Raw genomic sequence first — 18,885 nt, 5'->3', positions numbered from 1 at the left:
CTGGGAATGCTGTGAATTTGTGCCTGCCAAGGCCTGCCTGTGTTTGGCCTCATTCTTTTAGAAAGTTGAAGACAAGGGGAAACATTTCCTCAGTGATAGCACTAGAAAAACCTCCTGGCGCTTGCTCTTTTGCTTAGGTGAATCACTAAGTGGGTTAAACGGAACCATCAGCTTCTTGACGGTAGGGACTGTGTCTCCTGGAAGTACCAGCATGAAGTTTGGAGTCAGAAGGTTTGGGTTCCAACATGGGGCTCTGCCATGATTAGCCGCTGGTTGGGGCAGGGCAAATCACTTATCATCTTCGAGACTCTCCCCATCTGTCACCTGAGAATAGTAAGATGTATGAGGCTGTGGTTGGGATCGAATCTGGCATTAGGTATGCAAGTATTTTGTACTCAAAGGGGCAATTTCCAAATGTGAGCTGTGGGTATTACTCCTGTCTTCCTTAGGGTCCCAGTGAAGAGCATTGGCTGCAAGAGAAAATGCCATCTTCCCAGTGGTTCCAGAAGGACTGGCTGTCTGGCTGACGAAGGTGTAACAGATTTAGTTCCAGCAAGTTTGCTCATGGTCAGGTAGAAATTGTTTCTGGTGATGGTGACTTGTGCCATGGCCCACAGGGTTGGACCTTGCTGACCCCTTCCCCCCCCGCCCATACAAAGGACATTCTCCTGGGGTCCAGCTTTTATCTCTGATAAGTAAAGTCATGCTAACAGGGTAATGGATACGATGGGTTAACATTCTGAAAATGCAGTTTCATTTCATTTAAACCAGGGTTTTATGGACACTGTGTGAACTCGACAGGCGGCTGTGGGGGCTATTTTTGGACAAGCTGGACTTCCAGCACCTCTTAAATCACATCACACAGCAATTGCGTACTCCACCTACACACAGGGCGGGTCTGCATACATGAAACAGGACGCTGGCCGTGGGTGAGACCCAAAAACTCTTTCCCTCATCTGATGACTAATCCTTGTCTCTGCTTTCAGAAAGGGAAAGCACCATACACAGAGCTTACCAGTGCAATACATTTTCCTTTTCTTGCTCCAAGAAAGGGGGAAAAGAAGTGGTGTGTGTGTGTGTGTGTGTGTGTGTGTGTGTGTATTTCTCCAATGATTGAGGAATCCTGAAATGAACTTCTATAGGATACCTCTGACAATGTTCTATGCATGGTTTTGTACAGGGAATTGAAACAAGTTGGCAGGAGGAAGAATTCTTTCTGTATAATTCAAAGCAGATATTTTACTGGGGGAAAAGCAAGTCAGAAATTTGCTGTCAGTCCTTGAAATTTTATTAGTTACAAAAAGTAATATATTAGCCCATTGCATTAAGTCAAGATAGGATCTGCCCTTTTATTTTTCTCAGTGATAGTCCTAAAATGAATCTTTGAGAATGCAGTGTAAGACTAGCTCCTCATAAAGGATGTAAGACCCAGTGGTGGTCACATGTCACATGTTATTAGACTCTGCTTTGCTTCCCTGTAGCTCCAGAGATAAATAAAAGGATAATATCATAAGACTTTGAATAATGAAAATAATTAGCTATTCCTTCTGACTAATAGGATAATCTAACTGAAGATTTCTTGGTGAATGAGTGAGGCCAGATTGAGTCTGTCTTTTCCACATAAATTCTTGATAAAGGCTAATTAAGATAATGATAAACTGACTAGTTTGGGAGTGTCTGGGGTAGTACAGGACACTATGTGGGGCATTCTCTTGGCCTCACTCACCGTCAGAGTCCTGTAGATTTCAAATGGTTATGTACATTATAATGCAAATAAGTCTGAGCTGAAATATGAAAATTTAAAGGCAGGGCTTTGTTAAACAATTTCAGTTTTTCTCAGTAGGAGTTTTTGTAGGATTGGTTTCCTATGTGTGAACATACTAAATTCATAATTACATGCATTTTATACATTTCTTGAAGCAATGTAGAGACCGTATTTTAACTAGCTTATATTATCTTTCTCCTTAACAGTGTTTGCAGGTTGTTTTTGGCCCATCATGTTTGTGAAATAGAAGAATGGATGAATTTTTTGTATAAAAATATCTATCTGAAACTCATTCATTCAAATTAATATTCATGGAGTGTTTAATGCGCACAGTAGCTTTTCAATAAATACAAATGAATTTCTAATAGTCCATTCTTTCACCTCGATTTTGGCATTTCTTCTTCCTTTCCTTGCTACCAAAGATCGAAGAAAGAGTTAGAATTTCAGAAATAGACGTTGTATGAAAAACATGTAGAAGCATGAAAATTGTTACCATACTTCAATTCCAGCAATACTTTTTCTCCCTCTCAGGAAGCAGGTTTTCTGTATGTTTGTTGCATCTTTGGCTGTTTCGGTGTGTCCTGCCCTCTTGCTCTCCTCTTTCCAACACACCCTGTCTGGGGACCATTACCCGTCTTGCTAGAAGTTGTGAACAATAAGTGAGGTCGGCTGCAGGCTCAGTGAAGAGCAGACTCCATTGTAACTGGGGATTAAATCTGTAACTCTCCCATCAGACTTGCTGCAAGGTATTAAAATGAAATCGCAGGAAACAAGTCCATTGTTTACAAAATTATCCACTAAGAGCTTGTGAGGTCAGAGACCGGGTTCAATTCAATCTTGTGCCCATTATCTGGCGTACAACAGAAATTCAGTCAACGTCTGCTGAGTAAGGAGAGGCCTGGGATGAGGATCTGCTATATCCATTAGCACAGGGCTACGTGAGAGACTGAGAGAGGACTATTCAAGAGGGAGAGGGATGGATTGAGAGGATTCTGGGCTGTGGTTTTGAAAACTTTCTTGGACCTGTATTTATAGCAAACAAATACTTAGATCACAAATCACACACAGACAAACACGGCTGCAGCTAACTAAATGTCTTTGTGGACCACAGGGTGATCAGCTGCAGTCAGGAACCCGCTGTGGAGGACATGCAGCCCACCAAGGGAAGATGGGAGGGCCTGGAGCTGCTAGAACCTGGGAAGTGCCGCCGAGCCACTATGGCTGAAGGAAGGAAGCCATGTGCTTTACTCCCTGCTGCCTCCACCAGGGACCCTCACTAGCCCTGCATTAATAAGTGAGGTCTTTTAGACAACAAGCACCTCTTCCATGCTTACTATGCACCAGCACTGAGTCAGGCATATCAGAGTTACCCTATCCCAAAGTGTACTTTCAAACTTCCCCCAAATTTAAACTCTGATTTTCTCTATATCAGAAGATACTTTTGCTCAGTTTCTCACGCCACTTGGGAGTCTCTCCTTATGCCTACATCTCCCCTACCTCTCACATCTCACATTGGCACCATTCTGCTGAGTCTTCCCTTTAAATACACTCGTATCTGTCAGCACTCTTTTTGCCCGTGGATTCTCCTGGAGCCTCCTAACTGGTGCACTCACTCCCACGTGTGCCTCCTACTCTATCCTGATTCGGGCTTCATTTAGCAGCAAGAGAACATTTAAAACAAGAACTCAGATTGTGTCACTCTCCCCTTTAAAGGGTTTTATGGCTTCCCATTTCCTATGAAGCAAAAACGCAAACCCTTTCCTAACAAGGACCCAGTTGGTAGGTCTGGCCTCACCCCTCTCCACCTCGATTTCTGTGTTCCAGGCTCGGTGGCCTCTGATTCCTCTAACAGGCCCACATCTTTCCCTTCCCGCCTCATGTTGTTTGCACCTGCTGTTCCCTCTGCCTGAGTATTCTTCCCTGCTCTTTTCAGTTGTCTCCTATTTGTCATTCAGCTCATCTCCACTCAGTCTAAAGCATTCTGTCTGATCTAAGACAGTTATCCCAATTCATAATTATGTATACATGTGTTGGTTTGTTTGATCTTTGTGTAATGCCTGCCTTCCCTATTCAGATGTAAACTCTGCAAGGGCAGGGAATTATATCTGTTTTATTCACCAAAATAAACTCAATCATAGGTTTGGTACAAGTAGACGCTCAAATATTTGTAGGATGCATGAAAATGAAGCATTTCCTAACCCTTAGTCATTGAACACCCCTTGATGATTTAGCCAAAACTGTGTACCCCCTGTACTATGCGGCTAATATTTTTCTCTAAACATACTGTAAAGCAAGTTAAAAAAAATAATACGGCTCGATCCTAAGCCATGAAGTTGGGACACTGCCAGTTCGTATTACGTTTTTATTTTTAAAATGCACATTAAAATATGTGTTTAACAAAATATAAATTTTGTATCTATAAACTGTCTAAAATTATCTTGTGGGAAATGCAAGAATAAATAAGAAATTCTTAATGAGTGAGGCTTGTTTTCTGTTAGGTGAAGAGTAGAACCCCGGGCTATGAGTCAGGAAGACTGACATTCATTTTAACTCTGGCTGGTGACAGGGAACAAGTCATTTGAGGTTCCTAGGTTTCCATTTTCCCATTTATGCTACAGAGACACTACCAGATTTCGGCTCGGCTCACATGTAGTTGTGAAGACATAATGAGATAGTGGTTGCAAAATCCTTCTTTTTACCTAAATGTAAGATTTTATTATTATAATTATTATTATTTGAGAAATGGTACTACTTTTGTTTATTCCTTAGGGTGTTCAGTCGTATTTATCCCTTCCATGACATAACAAAGAAGAAGAATGTATATTAGTTTCCATCATGGCAATGAGGACTAGTATAAAATATCCCAAATACCCTTTGACCATCAGATTGCCTTTTTTCCTCTTAACTAGCAATTAACTTATCTTTCATTAGTTGTATTCCACTGGGTGGAAAACCTACTCATAATCTGCATACCAATGTTCGTAACAGCATAATTCACAATAGCCAAGAGATGGAAGCAACCCAAAGCTTCATCAGTGGTTGAACAGATAAATAAAATGTTACACGTACGTACCATGGAATGTTATTCAGCTTGAAAAGGAAGGCAATTCTGACATATACTACAGTATGGATGGGCTCTGAAGACATTATGTTACATGAAATAAGCCAGTCACAAAAAGACAAATACTGTATGATTCCACTTCTATGATGTATCTAGGAAATTGGAATTTCCTTTCCAATTCATAAGGAAAATAAAAGAGTAGAATGATGGTCCTCAGGGCCTAGAGGAGGGGGAAATGGGCAGTTGTTTACTGGATATAAAGTTTCAGTTTTATAAGATCAAAAGTTGTGGAGACTGGTTGTGCAACAATGCAAATATATTTAGCCTACTAGATGATATACTTGGAAATAATGAAAATGGTAAATACGATGTTATGGGTTTTTTACTATAATAAAAAATTAAAAATAAAATATCCTGCTCATAGATGTTTCTAGTTCTTTCACACATCCTAAAGTACAAAATGCTAACATTCATTATGACTGAGAAGAGAAACTTAAAACATAATGGTCAACTATAATAGCCAAACTTTAATGGACACTCACTGTACGACAGGGACTATGCTACCTGTTTTGTATTTACTATCTCATTTAATCATCACAACAGCTTGATGAGGCAGATACCACCATCAATGCTGATTTTACAAAGAGAAAACAGGTACAACAGAGTTACCCAATGTGCCTGAGGTCACACGGCTAGTAGGCAGTAGAATCACAGCAGGAGTCCAGCCAGACTCATTTGGATCTGTGCATCTAATTGCTAAGGGTATGTCTCACCAAACTAGCAGAAGGCTCTAGAAATTCACTCTCACTAATTTGCTTAGGTCTCTTTCTTTCCATACCGTCATCTCTAATGCATATGTATTAACTTCTCTCTCATTTCCCATTTTTCCCTCTTCCCTCTCCCAAAGACTTAGTTACCTTAACCATGTAAACCTAAACTGTTAGAATTAAAAGTTCCAGGTGATCCGAACATTGGGGCAGAAGCCCCTCATCAAGGTGGCTCAAGAATAGGACCAAGACTGTTTGGCACCTCCCTCATGTGCAGATACACCATTGGCTTTGTCAGAGCAGTAGGAAAAGCAATAAATGTATCACAGAACTACTGAGAGGTTTAAGACTTAATTCTGATTACTAGCAGTAGCTTGTATTCAAGAAATGTTAAACCACAACAACTACTTGCAGAATTCCAACTATTGACCCTCAGTTTTTATGTGATGCAAGCAGAAGGAAGAGAGGCTTCTGAGTCATGGAGTTACTTAACGTGTCTGAGGCTCCAGTTTTCATTGTTTGTAAGTATCTCTTGGCAGGCTGTTGAGAAGATTAGATTAGTTAATATATATGAAGCGCCACGCACACAAGACTTGCAATAAATGAAGTAGTCAATAAATCAAAACTATTATTATTACCCTGGTAATAGGGTAATAAAGACAGCTCATTCAGAGTCCTAGATAGAAAAATAGAACGATACAGTCTTCCTGATTCCTTCTCTGACATTCTTCCAGTCATAGTGGGTGTGGAGTGTACAATGTTGGAGAAGCTCCAGGACCCACCCTGCCAAGACTGTGATGGCTGCTCTTCACGAGCTGAACCTTGCTTCATTCTTGTGGCTTCTCCTCCGCTTATAGCTTTGTCCTGGGATTCTTGACTAGGTTCTTGTCCTGTCTAGCAGTTCTCCCATGGACTGAAGGTCTGATCAGCAACCCCATCACCAGCGCTTGGATGGTATGGTTTCCTGGGCCTGAATTCCAGGGGCCTCAGCTTCTGATTCCACTCCTCGCCAGTGATCCCTTGCCTCCTCCTGAAACGCATGGACTTGGCCAGCTGTCTGTGCCCCAGGGTGGGAAAGAGCTGGGGGGCATGATTTGGATGTTTTTCAATGTCTTTGCTTGAGTTATGCTTTTCTTTGAAAACAGAACTCCAGATTTCTGATCTGAGAGGCAAACATATTTGCTCCCTAGGAGCCCATTCCTAAAGCAATGGAGCTCTGACCTTCCACCCCTCTCATGGACACGCCTGGACTCAACTTTCTCTGCTGGGCTTCTCTGTCCTTCTCCAGGACCATAGAGGCTCAGGGTTGTTAACACATCTGACTGCTCCTTTTCCCATCTTGACAAAATTCATTCGGTTGCAACTCTTCATAACTCTTTAGTCTACGACCATTTCTAGCACTGTAATTTCTCCTCATTTTCCCTTCCTTGGGTGAGAAATGCCTCCAAAAGCCCAGATTTTGGCACAATAACTCCCAGATTGTTTTTATAGTCCCCTGTAGTACTTCTTTGTTACAGCTCAATATTCCTAAATTTTGTTCCAAGTCTTTATTTAACATTTATAAATATCAGGTTGTATTAATTGGTTCCAGCTTTAAAAATGTTCCATCCGAGGTTATTTTCTGCTATTTTGATAGTGGTTTCGAAACCCGGAACACCAAGGCCTGATGTGGGCCATGTTCTGCAAGCATCCCTCAAGGACTGGTGGGGAATGGAAAAGATACGCAGATCTTGGGCCTTGCTGTGTTCTTTGAAGACTGTACTGGCCATAATAGCTTCAAAGAATTTCAACAAGTTCCTAAGACATGACCTTCCCTTTCCGAAAACCACGCTGGCCAGGCTTGCCTTAATCAAGCTGTGCTTTTCTAAGCATCCTTTTACTTGATCTCCTGCAGCAGTTTTCAATACTTTCCCTACAAGTGAAGTTAAACTAACTGGCCTGTAATTTCCTGGTGTGTCCCTAAGCTCTATGAAATAACGGCATTATGTTGGCGACCTTCCAATTCTTCCTGAATTTTTTTGTTTTGTTTTAAAACGCAGGATTGAAAAGGCCAGAGAATGCTTCCTGTCTCCCTTTTCCTTCGTTCCTCCCATGACATACTGCTTTCTGGTCCCAGTAGATCTGCCATTTTAATAACTTCAAACCTCTTAAAAGTTTTCACATATTATTTGTTTCTATCTCTGAAGCATGAGTTTTCCATTTTTCATTTTGACAAGCCTCCCCCCTCCTCACCCCAAATAAGGGCTCACAATTCCATGGAATAGACTGTTAATGTGAGGCACTGTTAAAAAAACGAGTTTCATATTAGAAATGTGGACTAGGGAAGCAACTAGATCATAATTAAGTCTGTGGTCTTACTTGTGAGTTATTATGAATACATGTTGGGGAAGGAGCTAAAGAATGTATCTACATGCATAGGAATAGGAACCAACAAAATGAAATGATTACATCTGGGGATACTAATCCAATGTACCTGCCAAGTATCTTAAGAACGTGATGAAACTAATTAGATCTTTATATATAAAATTTGCAACCTGTCTCTTTTTAAGCTGCATTTGATTCATTACTTTCAAATCCAACATCAGAAGAATCTTTCCATATTTAATCATCTCCCAATAAAAAAAGCCCACAGAAATATTTGTTAAAATATGTCAGTTAAAAAATAACATCCTTTTTTTTTTTTTAACTGGTAGGAGTAAAGAGGAAAATTCACAATTATTCGTATTCATAAAACTACACTGTATCACATCATCTTTCAGACTGTCTTGGTTGGTTGTTGCATAGAATTGATTAATTTTTAAAATAAGTGAGTCACCAACTAGGGCATACAAACTTTTATTCTTTATAGATGTTTTTTGTTTCAGCAAGCTTTTGTGTTTTTCAAAGTTTTTTTTGCGGTGATCTAACTCGTCTTTTCTGAATAAATCATAGGTGGGCAAACTACGGCCCATGTCTGGATGGTTGCTTATTTCTGGGTTGGAAGGTAGGATGATCACTATCGTGAAACAAAGCCAAACATAGAGTGGAGTCTAAAACTTTAAAATTTTTGACCCTTACTTCAGAGAAGTTGAATTAACAAACCCCTGTCCAATGGGTAGTTTTTTCTTTCTAATTCTTCAAAGTCACAAACTCCAAAATTTGTATATCTCTTAATAATGCACACATACTGTGTATCAGATTAAACACAGGTGGGAGAATCTTTGCATGTATGGAACATGTAGACCTGTCACATAGGGAACATTTCAATCAGCTTTGAATGATTCCGACTATTTTCCTTTTTGATTTTGGACATGACTGAAGAAACCTGCAAATGAACAAATCACATTCTCTCTGTGGGCCATCGAAGTGAGTGACACTTGCCAAATATTTGTGCATATTTAGCAAATAAATTTAAGTTCGGGAGTTGATCTTAAAGCATGGATTTTATTGTGTACTTGAAATATTTTCTCATAGATATTCATCTTCAGGATTTTAAAGATTCAATTAAAGCATGTGTAGAATTTACCCTTCCTACTGAGCATATATCTTATACCAGGCAATAATAAATTTAGTACTATTCACTCTTCTCCCACAACTATGCCTTTGCTTGAGCTTTCCTTTTTCTTGGAAGGCCCTCTCCCACATTTGAATGTCAAGACTGCCAAGACCTACTCATCCAAGAGTGGACAGCTTAGAGCCCAGTGGAAAAATCCTGGGTTTGTGGTAAAGAAGAACATCTTGAGTCTATGGATTTGACTATGGCTAAACCCAAGTTCTTCAATATTCTAATTAATAAACTTCCTACCTCCTCCATGTCTCCATCTCCCTATATGTAAAATGGCAATATTAATATCTCCTTTAAGAATTGTGATGTGGGTTATTCGGAATTATTTATTCATTTATTTACTAGAGAGAGAGAGAGAGAGAGAAAGTGTGAGTTGGGGAGGGGCAGAGAAAGAGAGAGAAAGAATCCTAAGCAGTCTCCCTACTCAGCACCATGGAGCCCAACATGGGGCCAAATCCTACGACTCTGAGATCATGACCTGAGCCAAAATCAAGAGTCGGGTGTTCAACCAACTGAGCCACCCAGGCATTCCTGCAATAATATATAAAAGATCAAAATTAGCTACCCTTCCTTTTCCTCCCTATGCCATCTACTCCACAAGGCTTCTCTAGATCCCACTCATAACCCCACTCTCACAGCAATTTCATCTTCCTTTGAATGCCCATAACACTTCATCTGTCCCTCGTGGGCTTCAATGCAGTATGTTATTATTATTATTATTATTATTATTATTACTTTTCTTCTTCTTCTTCTTCTTTTAGGACTTAATTTATTTGAGAGAGAGACAGCTCAAGTAGAGGTAAGGGCAAAGGGAAAGGGAGCTCCTCTCCCCACTGAGCAGGGAGCTCAATGCAGGGCCCTATCCTAGGACCCTGGGATCATGACCTGAGTTGAAGGCAGACACTTAACCAACTGAGCCACCCAAGCACCCCTTCATTTCTTCAACAAACATTTTTTGACCATTTACTGTGTGTTAGGATACATTTTTTCCTCCCCCCCCAACTAATCCTTAAGCTTCTTGAGGTTAGAGTCTTTATAATATTCATCTCTCCCCCATTGTCTATATAGTGTGTAATCCCCCTAGTGTTGAACAAGAATGTACTTGTTAATTGTTTGGTATTTGATAAAGTACCACTATCTGGTGAAAGCTGGTGACTATATAATGTAGACAATATCTGTATATCCATTTTCATATAAGTCCACAGCCTCAAATAGGATTACAAGCTGGAAATTATGTTCATATGTAAGGCCAGCGAATGGGATCATCATAATTTTAATCCTTGTTATTAAATACTATAACTACTACTAATAATATAATAAAGGAATAGCTAACATCCCTGAGACCATGCACAAAGGAGAACATTCTCTTTCCATTCCGTATGGGTCCTTAGAGTAGTTCCTGCTAGAGTAGACCATGGTTTCCAAAAAGAGAAGGTGAATGAACAAATGAGCTGTAGCCGAGTCTCTGTGGAATCACATTAGCACAAATCTAAGCACATTTTCAAAGAACTGTGGTTTATAAATAAAGACTCTCTCTCATATATACAATCCTATGGCTACATGAACTCTAAAGTTTCAGCGGGAAATTACACAATTTCAGAATGAGGCTGTGTGTACACAACACCAAGCCATCCAAGTGAAAGCCTGAGCAAATCACTTAGGAATGTGGTCTTTGCTAGCCCAGACATTTCAAGTCGTTATTGCAAATATGTAATGTGGTTCTGACGCTATTTTACTACTCATGGATGAACTGCACTATGGTGACATTTCACTTTAATTTGCTGCTCCTAATTGACTGCAGGCAAGGAATCCAGAAAGCCGAACTGGTTAGAACTATGTTTAAAGTGAGAACGACGAGGCTCCGATTTAAGGCCAGTGAGAGTGGCCTACAAATGGACGTAAATGTAAGGGTATGGCCTTCAGAATTCCTGGTTCTTGAGCTTTCCCCTCCAAACTGGAAGACACAGAACTCTACCAATGTTGTGTGCAGCATAAACAAATTTCTTAGATGACCTTTTCTTCCCCAAGGCGGAGAAAGAAAATATAAGACCTTGCAAAGAGGCTCTTGAGGAGTTTAACTGTGGCCAGTGTCCTAGCTGCTACAAACTGTGCCAGGCTTCAGGCAGAAACAGATTCGTGAGTCTTAAAAGTTCACAAGTCCCAGAAGGGTTTGGGTCTGGGCCTCTCTCAAGGTCACCATTCACTATCATAGCCACCTTGGGGGTTCTCAGTAGGCACTGCCAGCAGCTTTTCAACTCACTTGGGATGAGGTCCCAAGCGACAGAGTTCCCAAACAGGTCCTAAGTGTGAAGGGACTAAGACTGGAAATGTGCCCTCTTCTCCAGATGTGCTCTCTGTCGTTGACTGATGCTGATCAGGAGACCGAGTTGGTTTTATGTTCTATATCTCTCTTTACCAAAGCAAATTGATGTTGATGCATGTGTGGTATACCCAAGATCCAATCTCTGTGGTGCTCATCCTGCCTTCCCTTTTCTTCTGGAACCATTCAGGAAAGGGTATGTGAGTGGGTGTGGGAGGCTTACGGCCCAAATGCTCCACTGGAAGAATGTGGTAGAGCCAGATGTGAAATGGACCTCCCCTGAGTGAAGGATCCACAACCCAGAGTCACAGCACATATTGGAGAGGAATGGCTTTCTAACTGAACTCTGGATTTGTAACATTGTGCTATCCCACATCCAAGTCAAAATGTCTGTCCAGATTAGACATCAAAACTGGCCTGTTATCATCTCTGATTTTTACTGAGAATCTTTGAAGAAGAAAGAGTCCTTTGGGGGGCTAATTGGTCCCAGGCCTGAGAATTGGACAGGGATTTCTATGGCTACTTCAGAAGAAAATTTCCAATATTTTAAGTATCACATAATGTTTCAACTGGAGCACGCACACTGAGAACATCGTAACAAAAGGTAGAAGGTATTTTATTTGACTCAAAGAGCACAGAATCAACTTTTCCTGATAGTGAGAGAAGTGTAGCAAGAGTTAATGCTATAAAATCCACACTATTGTCAAGTGTAAATAAATCCAATGAAACTTGTTCCGATAGTACTCAGGCAATACTAAAGAGCCCATTAGGAAATCATCCAAGACCTGAGACACATAAAAAACTTTATTAGATCACTGAAATAAAGTGCAAACAAGTTTGTCTTAGAAAGATCCAAAAATCCTTACGCTTTTAGTCTGAAGAGCCATAAAACAGTGCCTGACAAATTTTAAGTGATATTCTAATTAATCACTGAATTTTTATAGCTTCTTGTGAGCTGTAAGTTAGATATTAACAAGGCAGCATGAGAGGCAATCGCCCTGCACTGAGCATGAGTTCTAAGTCCTTCCATAAACCCAATGGTCAGCCAGACCAGACTTTTGTGTTAAGGATCTGCTAGAAATGCAGAATAGACCATTAACCTAAAAATTGTCATTAATTTCATGTCGGTTAAAATAGGATAGAAAATGTGCCCAAATCTCGCTGACTCGTGGAAAATTATAACAGCTGTGTCTTAGTCTTGAACAGGAAACACTTTCTGAGCCATTTTTACATTGTTCCTTTGGTGAAAATAACACTTTGTAATACACTAATCATACAGCTCCCTTTAATACCATCACACACTTAATAATTACCAGGAAAAAGTATGACCCAACTCTCTTGTATATAAAAATTTCTGATTTATAGTCCTTACTTGGATACAGTGGTGGTGTAGACAATCTAGGACAATTTTATTCCTAGAAAGGGATTTTTTTCAGAAGAGAGGCAGATTTTCTTAAGTGCCTACCATCGGATAGTTCCAATGAGGAGCAAGAATTTGCTTTCAAAGAATGAATTTAAAAAAAATTTTGTAACGTGAGTTTAAGATTATTACTTCAATTCTCATTTTCTAAAAATTACAAACATATCTTCAGTAAAGACATCCACCTACCTCATGATATAAGGGAGCACTACCGCCTAGAGGTTTCTTTGCCTTTTTAGATGGAGTTCCAAGAAATGCATTTGATTCATTGATCTGTAAGAAAATTAAATTCATCCACAGTGAAAAAGAAAGACATACTTAAAGCATACTTAGGTATATGTAACTTTCAATTACCTAGGTGGCTTTTAGGGTTGAAAAACCTAGTAAGGAAGAGATATTCACTAACTAGGCAAAATATTTATAGTCACTTTGGTAAGCTGTTAGTAATCACGTAAGTATGGGCCACCTGACAGGACTTTTCTGTGTGGTCATTCCTCTCTGTCCTCTGACAGCTAGGTTTCTCTGTAGTCTTGATTTCTCTTGCTATTGACTTCCCTGGAATAGTAAATATTTTAGTCTTTTGTTATTATTAAGTCTTTTATTGAATAAACAACTCTTCAGGGAGCCTAGCATGGAGCCTGGTATGGCCACAGGAACTTTGTCAAATGAATGAGTGCCGAAAGGGACTAAATGGGCCTAAATAATGGGTCAAAATAATTCTTCCCAGTTAAACAATGCAAATTTATTCTAGCTAAGTTTTGTTTAAAATAATCCTCCCCGATTTACTGAAAAGCCCAAGAATCTGATAATTGTACTTATTTTATTATCTTATTCTATTATTTTAAGCACAAAAGTCCTCACGGGGCCTAGCGGTGGGAAGGGACAGATACCTGCTGAAGAATGTCTTGCCAGGACACGATACTGAACAATTTCCGCTGAGGGACCTGGACAGCAAGGGTAAGAGCTCTGATGAGAAGATCGTCCTCACTCCGGTTTCCAACTACAAAAGCGACAGAGCCCTTCCAATCATTCTGTTAAAACAAACAAACAAACAAACAAACAAACCAAAAAACCAGAAGGAATTAAATTCTAAATCCTGGGTAGGTAGGTAATTTTGTGTCAAAGGGTTCCACTAAAACAAGATAGTTTTCCGTTTAAATGTCACCTTAAAAGACAAGAGCTGACCACATAGAGTAAGTTCCTGACACAAGTAGCCACAAGGCGGCAGTGTTGTGCCAAATTTCAAGCAACTAGACAAAAAAAAAAAAAAAAAAAAAAAAACCCACCAAAAAAACAAACAACCATTTTCTTGTGAAACTAGACTTTTCATTTTAAGGAAGACAGTGTTTAAAAATGACATGCTTTCACTAGAATGCTGTCCAAGAAAAATTTGGTATTTGGAAGAAATGGTTCATTCATATGTTACAAATATATATTAAGATATAATCTTGAAAGCAGAAATCTTTGTTTTTGTTCCCCAATACATTCTAAGACTCTAAATAGTGCTAGAGGCATAGGAGGAACTTGATCAATACTTGTTGAATGTTGGGTAATAGTGAATGAGTTGCCAAATGGGCCTTTATATGGGTTAAAAATGTAATCCCTGAAGTTGTTGTAAAGCACAGAACTAGAACACAACTTTTCCTCTTCGTGTAACACAAGAATCTCATTGCTAATTCACAAACGAGTCCTTTCCCTTCCCAGGACTTAGGCTAAAAAATAACACTTGGACATGAAATGCTGCATCAAATAATTTTTTAAAAATGTTACTAAAGACAATATTCTTATTCAGTAATCCCTTTCTCTATTGTAATTTCTCTTGGGAAGAAGCAGTTCCCTGAAGATTAAGAATGGAATTTATTGAATTATCCACTGTGTGGTGCTGAGAGTCAAACTCATCATGCCTACCACGTCTATGGCTTCCGTACATTAACAATCTTATGGGGAAATGAAATAAGCAAATGTGATAAAGACATTTGGAAAGAGAAATAAATAATAAAGGAGGGCACCCCGGCCATGTGACCTCTCCAGGCCTTACCAACCCCATTTATAGCATAAAGGGGTTGGACAGGGCAAAACCTAACATCCCTCTAGAGATCTGATTCAAATAGAGTAACCCCTCCTGTCAGTGGATTCTGAAACAACGTCTAAGATGACGTGAAGAGATTTTACACAAACGTAATGAAATGCATAATTTTCTGTGGTTCTCTCTGGTTTCTGTCCAGTCCATGGTCAGGGTGATGACAGAACTAGGGCATAGGTGGGAGAAAAGACCTTAGTGCAAATTCCTCCTTACCATCAAATAATTAGTATCCTTAAAAGTCTCTTATTTCTTTCCATGGAAACTTACTAGCTACCTAACAAAACCTGCCCAACTGTCAATCCAAAACAAAAACCACACATGAAAGCATAAAAATGTGAATCTTACCTACAAAATGTGTGTGTGTGTGTGTGTGTGTGTGTATGGACATGTTAGTGTGGTTCAATGTGTTTCCCTCTGTTACACTGAGTTTAAGACCTTTTTTGTTTGTTTGCTAATACACCATAGGAAGACTGAGCATCTGTTCTTTCTTTTTGCTTTGTTTTGTTTTAATATTCTGACTCTGAAAAGTTAGTATGACATTTATAATTTATTCTTTTGGGAAAAAAATTCCACTATCACAAAACGACCTTTCCCACATGGGATGTCTTTGGTTTTCTCTTGTCTACTCCCACAGTCAAAACCTCAACTATAATCATTGAAAGACGAAAATCTCTTATATTCTCACAATACAGTACACATGGTTCCTAAACAGGCAATACCCCAAACTTCCCATCAGTTACACTTTCCCATACTGAAGATTTTAATGAGCACCTCTACCTCACCCCCTACCCGCTGCACTGTCCTTGCCAGTATTTGAAAGCTAACAGTGAAAAGGAAGGGCTGCCCCTCCACTCCTTGGGGGATAAATCAGAACAAGGGCATTGTAGTAGTCCACCACCTACCCAGTTGTATCGGGTGTCAAAGGCAGGTGTTGACTATTTCAGACCAGAAAAAAATAAGGGAGGAGGAGGCAGGAACTAACAATTATTGAAATCTGCCATGTGCCAGGCATATGTTATCTCACTGAATCCCTGAGTAATCCCTTTAAATAGGTGCACTAATACTTTATAGATGGAAAGACAGAGGTCCAATGAAGTCAAACAACTTGTTTGAGGTCATCTTGGCAGAACATCATGCAGACCACATACGTGGCTTACAATTTTGAGATCATTTTAGAACAGTTTTGCGAGCAAGTCTTTGGGTCACAACGCCTTTTCATAAGGCCTAAATTGCAGCTAATGGCTACTTCATTCATAAGAAACACAATAGATGAAGATCTGTATCACATGTCAAAGTGTAAAATACCTTCAAAAATAGATATTGTAGTAAATGCTTAGGACATCTTAAGTTTATTTTAGTTTATTTTTTAATCAATGATTGTTTGACAAAGGCTCAAAGACATTAAGGAAATTTCCCAAGCTTGTCTCTCTCCAAGCCGGTGTTCTTGTTACTTTGGTCAGATGCACCTTAGCACAAGCTCTGTTCCTCTGATTACTGGTCCTATGCTGAAAATTCTGGGCCCCATTTCTCTACTGGAAGGGGTCTGGAGAGTATAGTCCAGCCGAGACTCCATTTCCCACCTGTACTCGCTAGCTCCCTAAACTCCTGCTCCCCAGAAGAGGATCTACCTGGCAAAACAGGACCCACGATGGACTTTGTCAGAGTCATGGATTAGGGTCAAGTCATGCTGCCAGAAGCCAGGTAAGCATAAAACGGACTATCAGGCAGAAATAATGCAAATCAAGAATGTCTGCAGAGAAAGATGCACTCACTAGCGTGCTGCACTAGGGGGCAGCGAGATGTCAGGAAATGCAGACTATTCAACTAATGAAGAGTAAGTCATTGCCCTGGGGTCTAGTTAGGGAGAATCGTTAAAGGAACAAGGCTCTGCAAATATAATATCTGAATCTTTCTCTTACTACTCCAGGATAACTGTAGATTCCGAATTACCACTACTGGCAGCAGTTTTAAAAATAGGAAATTGTTTCAGAAAAACTGGGACAAAAATTAGATTTGATACAAAACGATTCAGAACATCCCTCCGCCATATATCCTGCCCCGACATGCAGTTAAACACAGTCCTTAAATTTGGGTTCACAGGGCAGCCGGGGAAAATGAGTATAGAGAAAATAAGTGTAGACAATCGGTGAGAAATGAACGTACAATGTGTGTATTTGAGTTATCACGCTTGTGAGCCCCAAGGTGCTTGCTACCTGTGGGTGAGTTTCACATAGCTCAAGAACCTTGGGCTGACTCTTAACATAAGCCTAGACGAAGAAAACATTAATCATTTTAGAAAAACTACACTGGATACATGCAATGGTAGAGGCACACCTCAAAAGCCTTAGGAAATGAAGTTGGCTCTCCGCTGGCTGGAGGCACATGCTGGACACAGTTTTTCTGAGTCTCACTTTCTAGCAGTTATTGATAAAGTCATTCAAAGGGTGGAATGAAGTCATGTATGGACACAATCCATTACCTTTTATTTACTTTACCAGCCTCACCTAATTGAAGCTTGGCAGGAGGCCGTCTTAACCCAAACACAGACATACTAGTCTTCCAAATCAAGAAAGTATTCATGTAAATGCAGAGACCCGGGCTGTCTCCCACATGCCTATGGTCACAGAGACACGGGGTAGACTTAGGATTCCATTCCTTCACAGACTGCAAACTCTCCAGATTTCACTTAGGCACTTCTGTATTCTAAGATAATTACAAAAACGCTTTAAGACAAGTGAAATGCAGCTTTTGGACAATGGGAAGGTGATTGCTTCCTTCCATTAGCACAAGGCATCAGCGGGGAGGGGAAGGGCAGGACACCCATGCTGTCTTCTGCTGCCTTTGCTGGCATGTGGTGGGGTGGGGGAGGAGCTGCTGCCCTCGAAGACCTGAAATGAGATTCCCACAGTCCACTTCCCAGAGCTGATCAGCTCCCGAGGAGCTCGATGAACCAACAGTGGTCACCACTTTTAGTCGAAGAAGATGTATACAAGCCCCAAGTCAAATCAGCACAACACTAAAAAAGTAAAATTCTGTGCAGAGTTATTTAACAACTGTCCCAATATGCAAACCTATACTTTACGTTGATATTCTGCTGCAAGGATGATCTTCTTGTCAAGTAGATTTACTGACAAATGGAGAGGGATTTGTGACTGTCTCTCTCATACCAGGTTTTCCCTTCAAAAGGGGTCTTGGATCTCCATCAGGCAAAGAGTGTTAGTGTGGGCTATTGGCCAGCAGAAGAAATATTTTTATTACACAGAACTGGCTGCTATAATCATATTTGTTAAAAAGGGGTTATATCTATAAAATAAGTTGGGAATAGAGATTACAAATGATTCATTTAATAAACAGGCACAACACAACCACCCAGGATGTGCAGTCATCTAACTCCTTTGACTGCCTCTACTAAACAAATTCTTATTACAGATTCTTCTCTAATGATAGATTCCTCACAATTTATTATAAATACTACAGCTTGACGCATTGTCATCATACTATTAGAACTGCTCCTTATTTAGGAATCGGTTCACATGGCTGTCACATTTTCTCAACTAGATTATAAGCTCTTTACGTTAGAAATTCCATTTTGTCGCTTTTGTACCTCATGGTGCCCAGCAGAGCAATGGGGAATCAAACGGGGCTCTCTTTATAAATAACTGTTGATTGGTACTTTAAAGGAACAGAGAATGTGCTTGGACACTGAGGATTTTGACCCTGAGAATCATAAATGTCTAGAAGGTCAAGCAGCACATACAGGGTCCAGAGCCCCGAAATCTTTTGGGAGGAAAATGGGCTGTCCTTGATCCAACATGATTTCTGCCAAGTGTCAGTGACAAGGTGTAAGGAGTCAGCCCTACAGCCGTTCCTCTGCCAAGACAGGTTTCCTGGGAGTGGCTCAGAGAAGCAGCCGGGTGGTAGGAGA

At 40.1% G+C, this 18,885-nt stretch overlaps 1 protein-coding gene across 1 annotated transcript in view; it reads right to left on the bottom strand.

The window, feature by feature from the left end:
* The window catches only part of SPAG17 (sperm associated antigen 17), a 221,910-nt gene that overhangs the window by 170,046 nt on the left and 32,979 nt on the right, over positions 1–18,885 (bottom strand). Inside the window, exons 2-3 of the mRNA XM_032360612.1 lie at positions 13,768–13,908; positions 13,067–13,150 (exon numbers count right to left, since the gene is read on the bottom strand). Of these exons, the coding sequence (XP_032216503.1) occupies positions 13,067–13,150; positions 13,768–13,908 (225 nt within the window). The remainder of the gene's footprint in view (positions 1–13,066; positions 13,151–13,767; positions 13,909–18,885) is intronic.

This window comes from Mustela erminea, chromosome 10 (assembly GCF_009829155.1).
Source record: "Mustela erminea isolate mMusErm1 chromosome 10, mMusErm1.Pri, whole genome shotgun sequence".
Lineage (NCBI taxonomy): Eukaryota > Metazoa > Chordata > Mammalia > Carnivora > Mustelidae > Mustela > Mustela erminea.
Note: the sequence above shows the minus strand (reverse complement) of the source record. Positions and strands in the feature narration are given on the sequence as shown.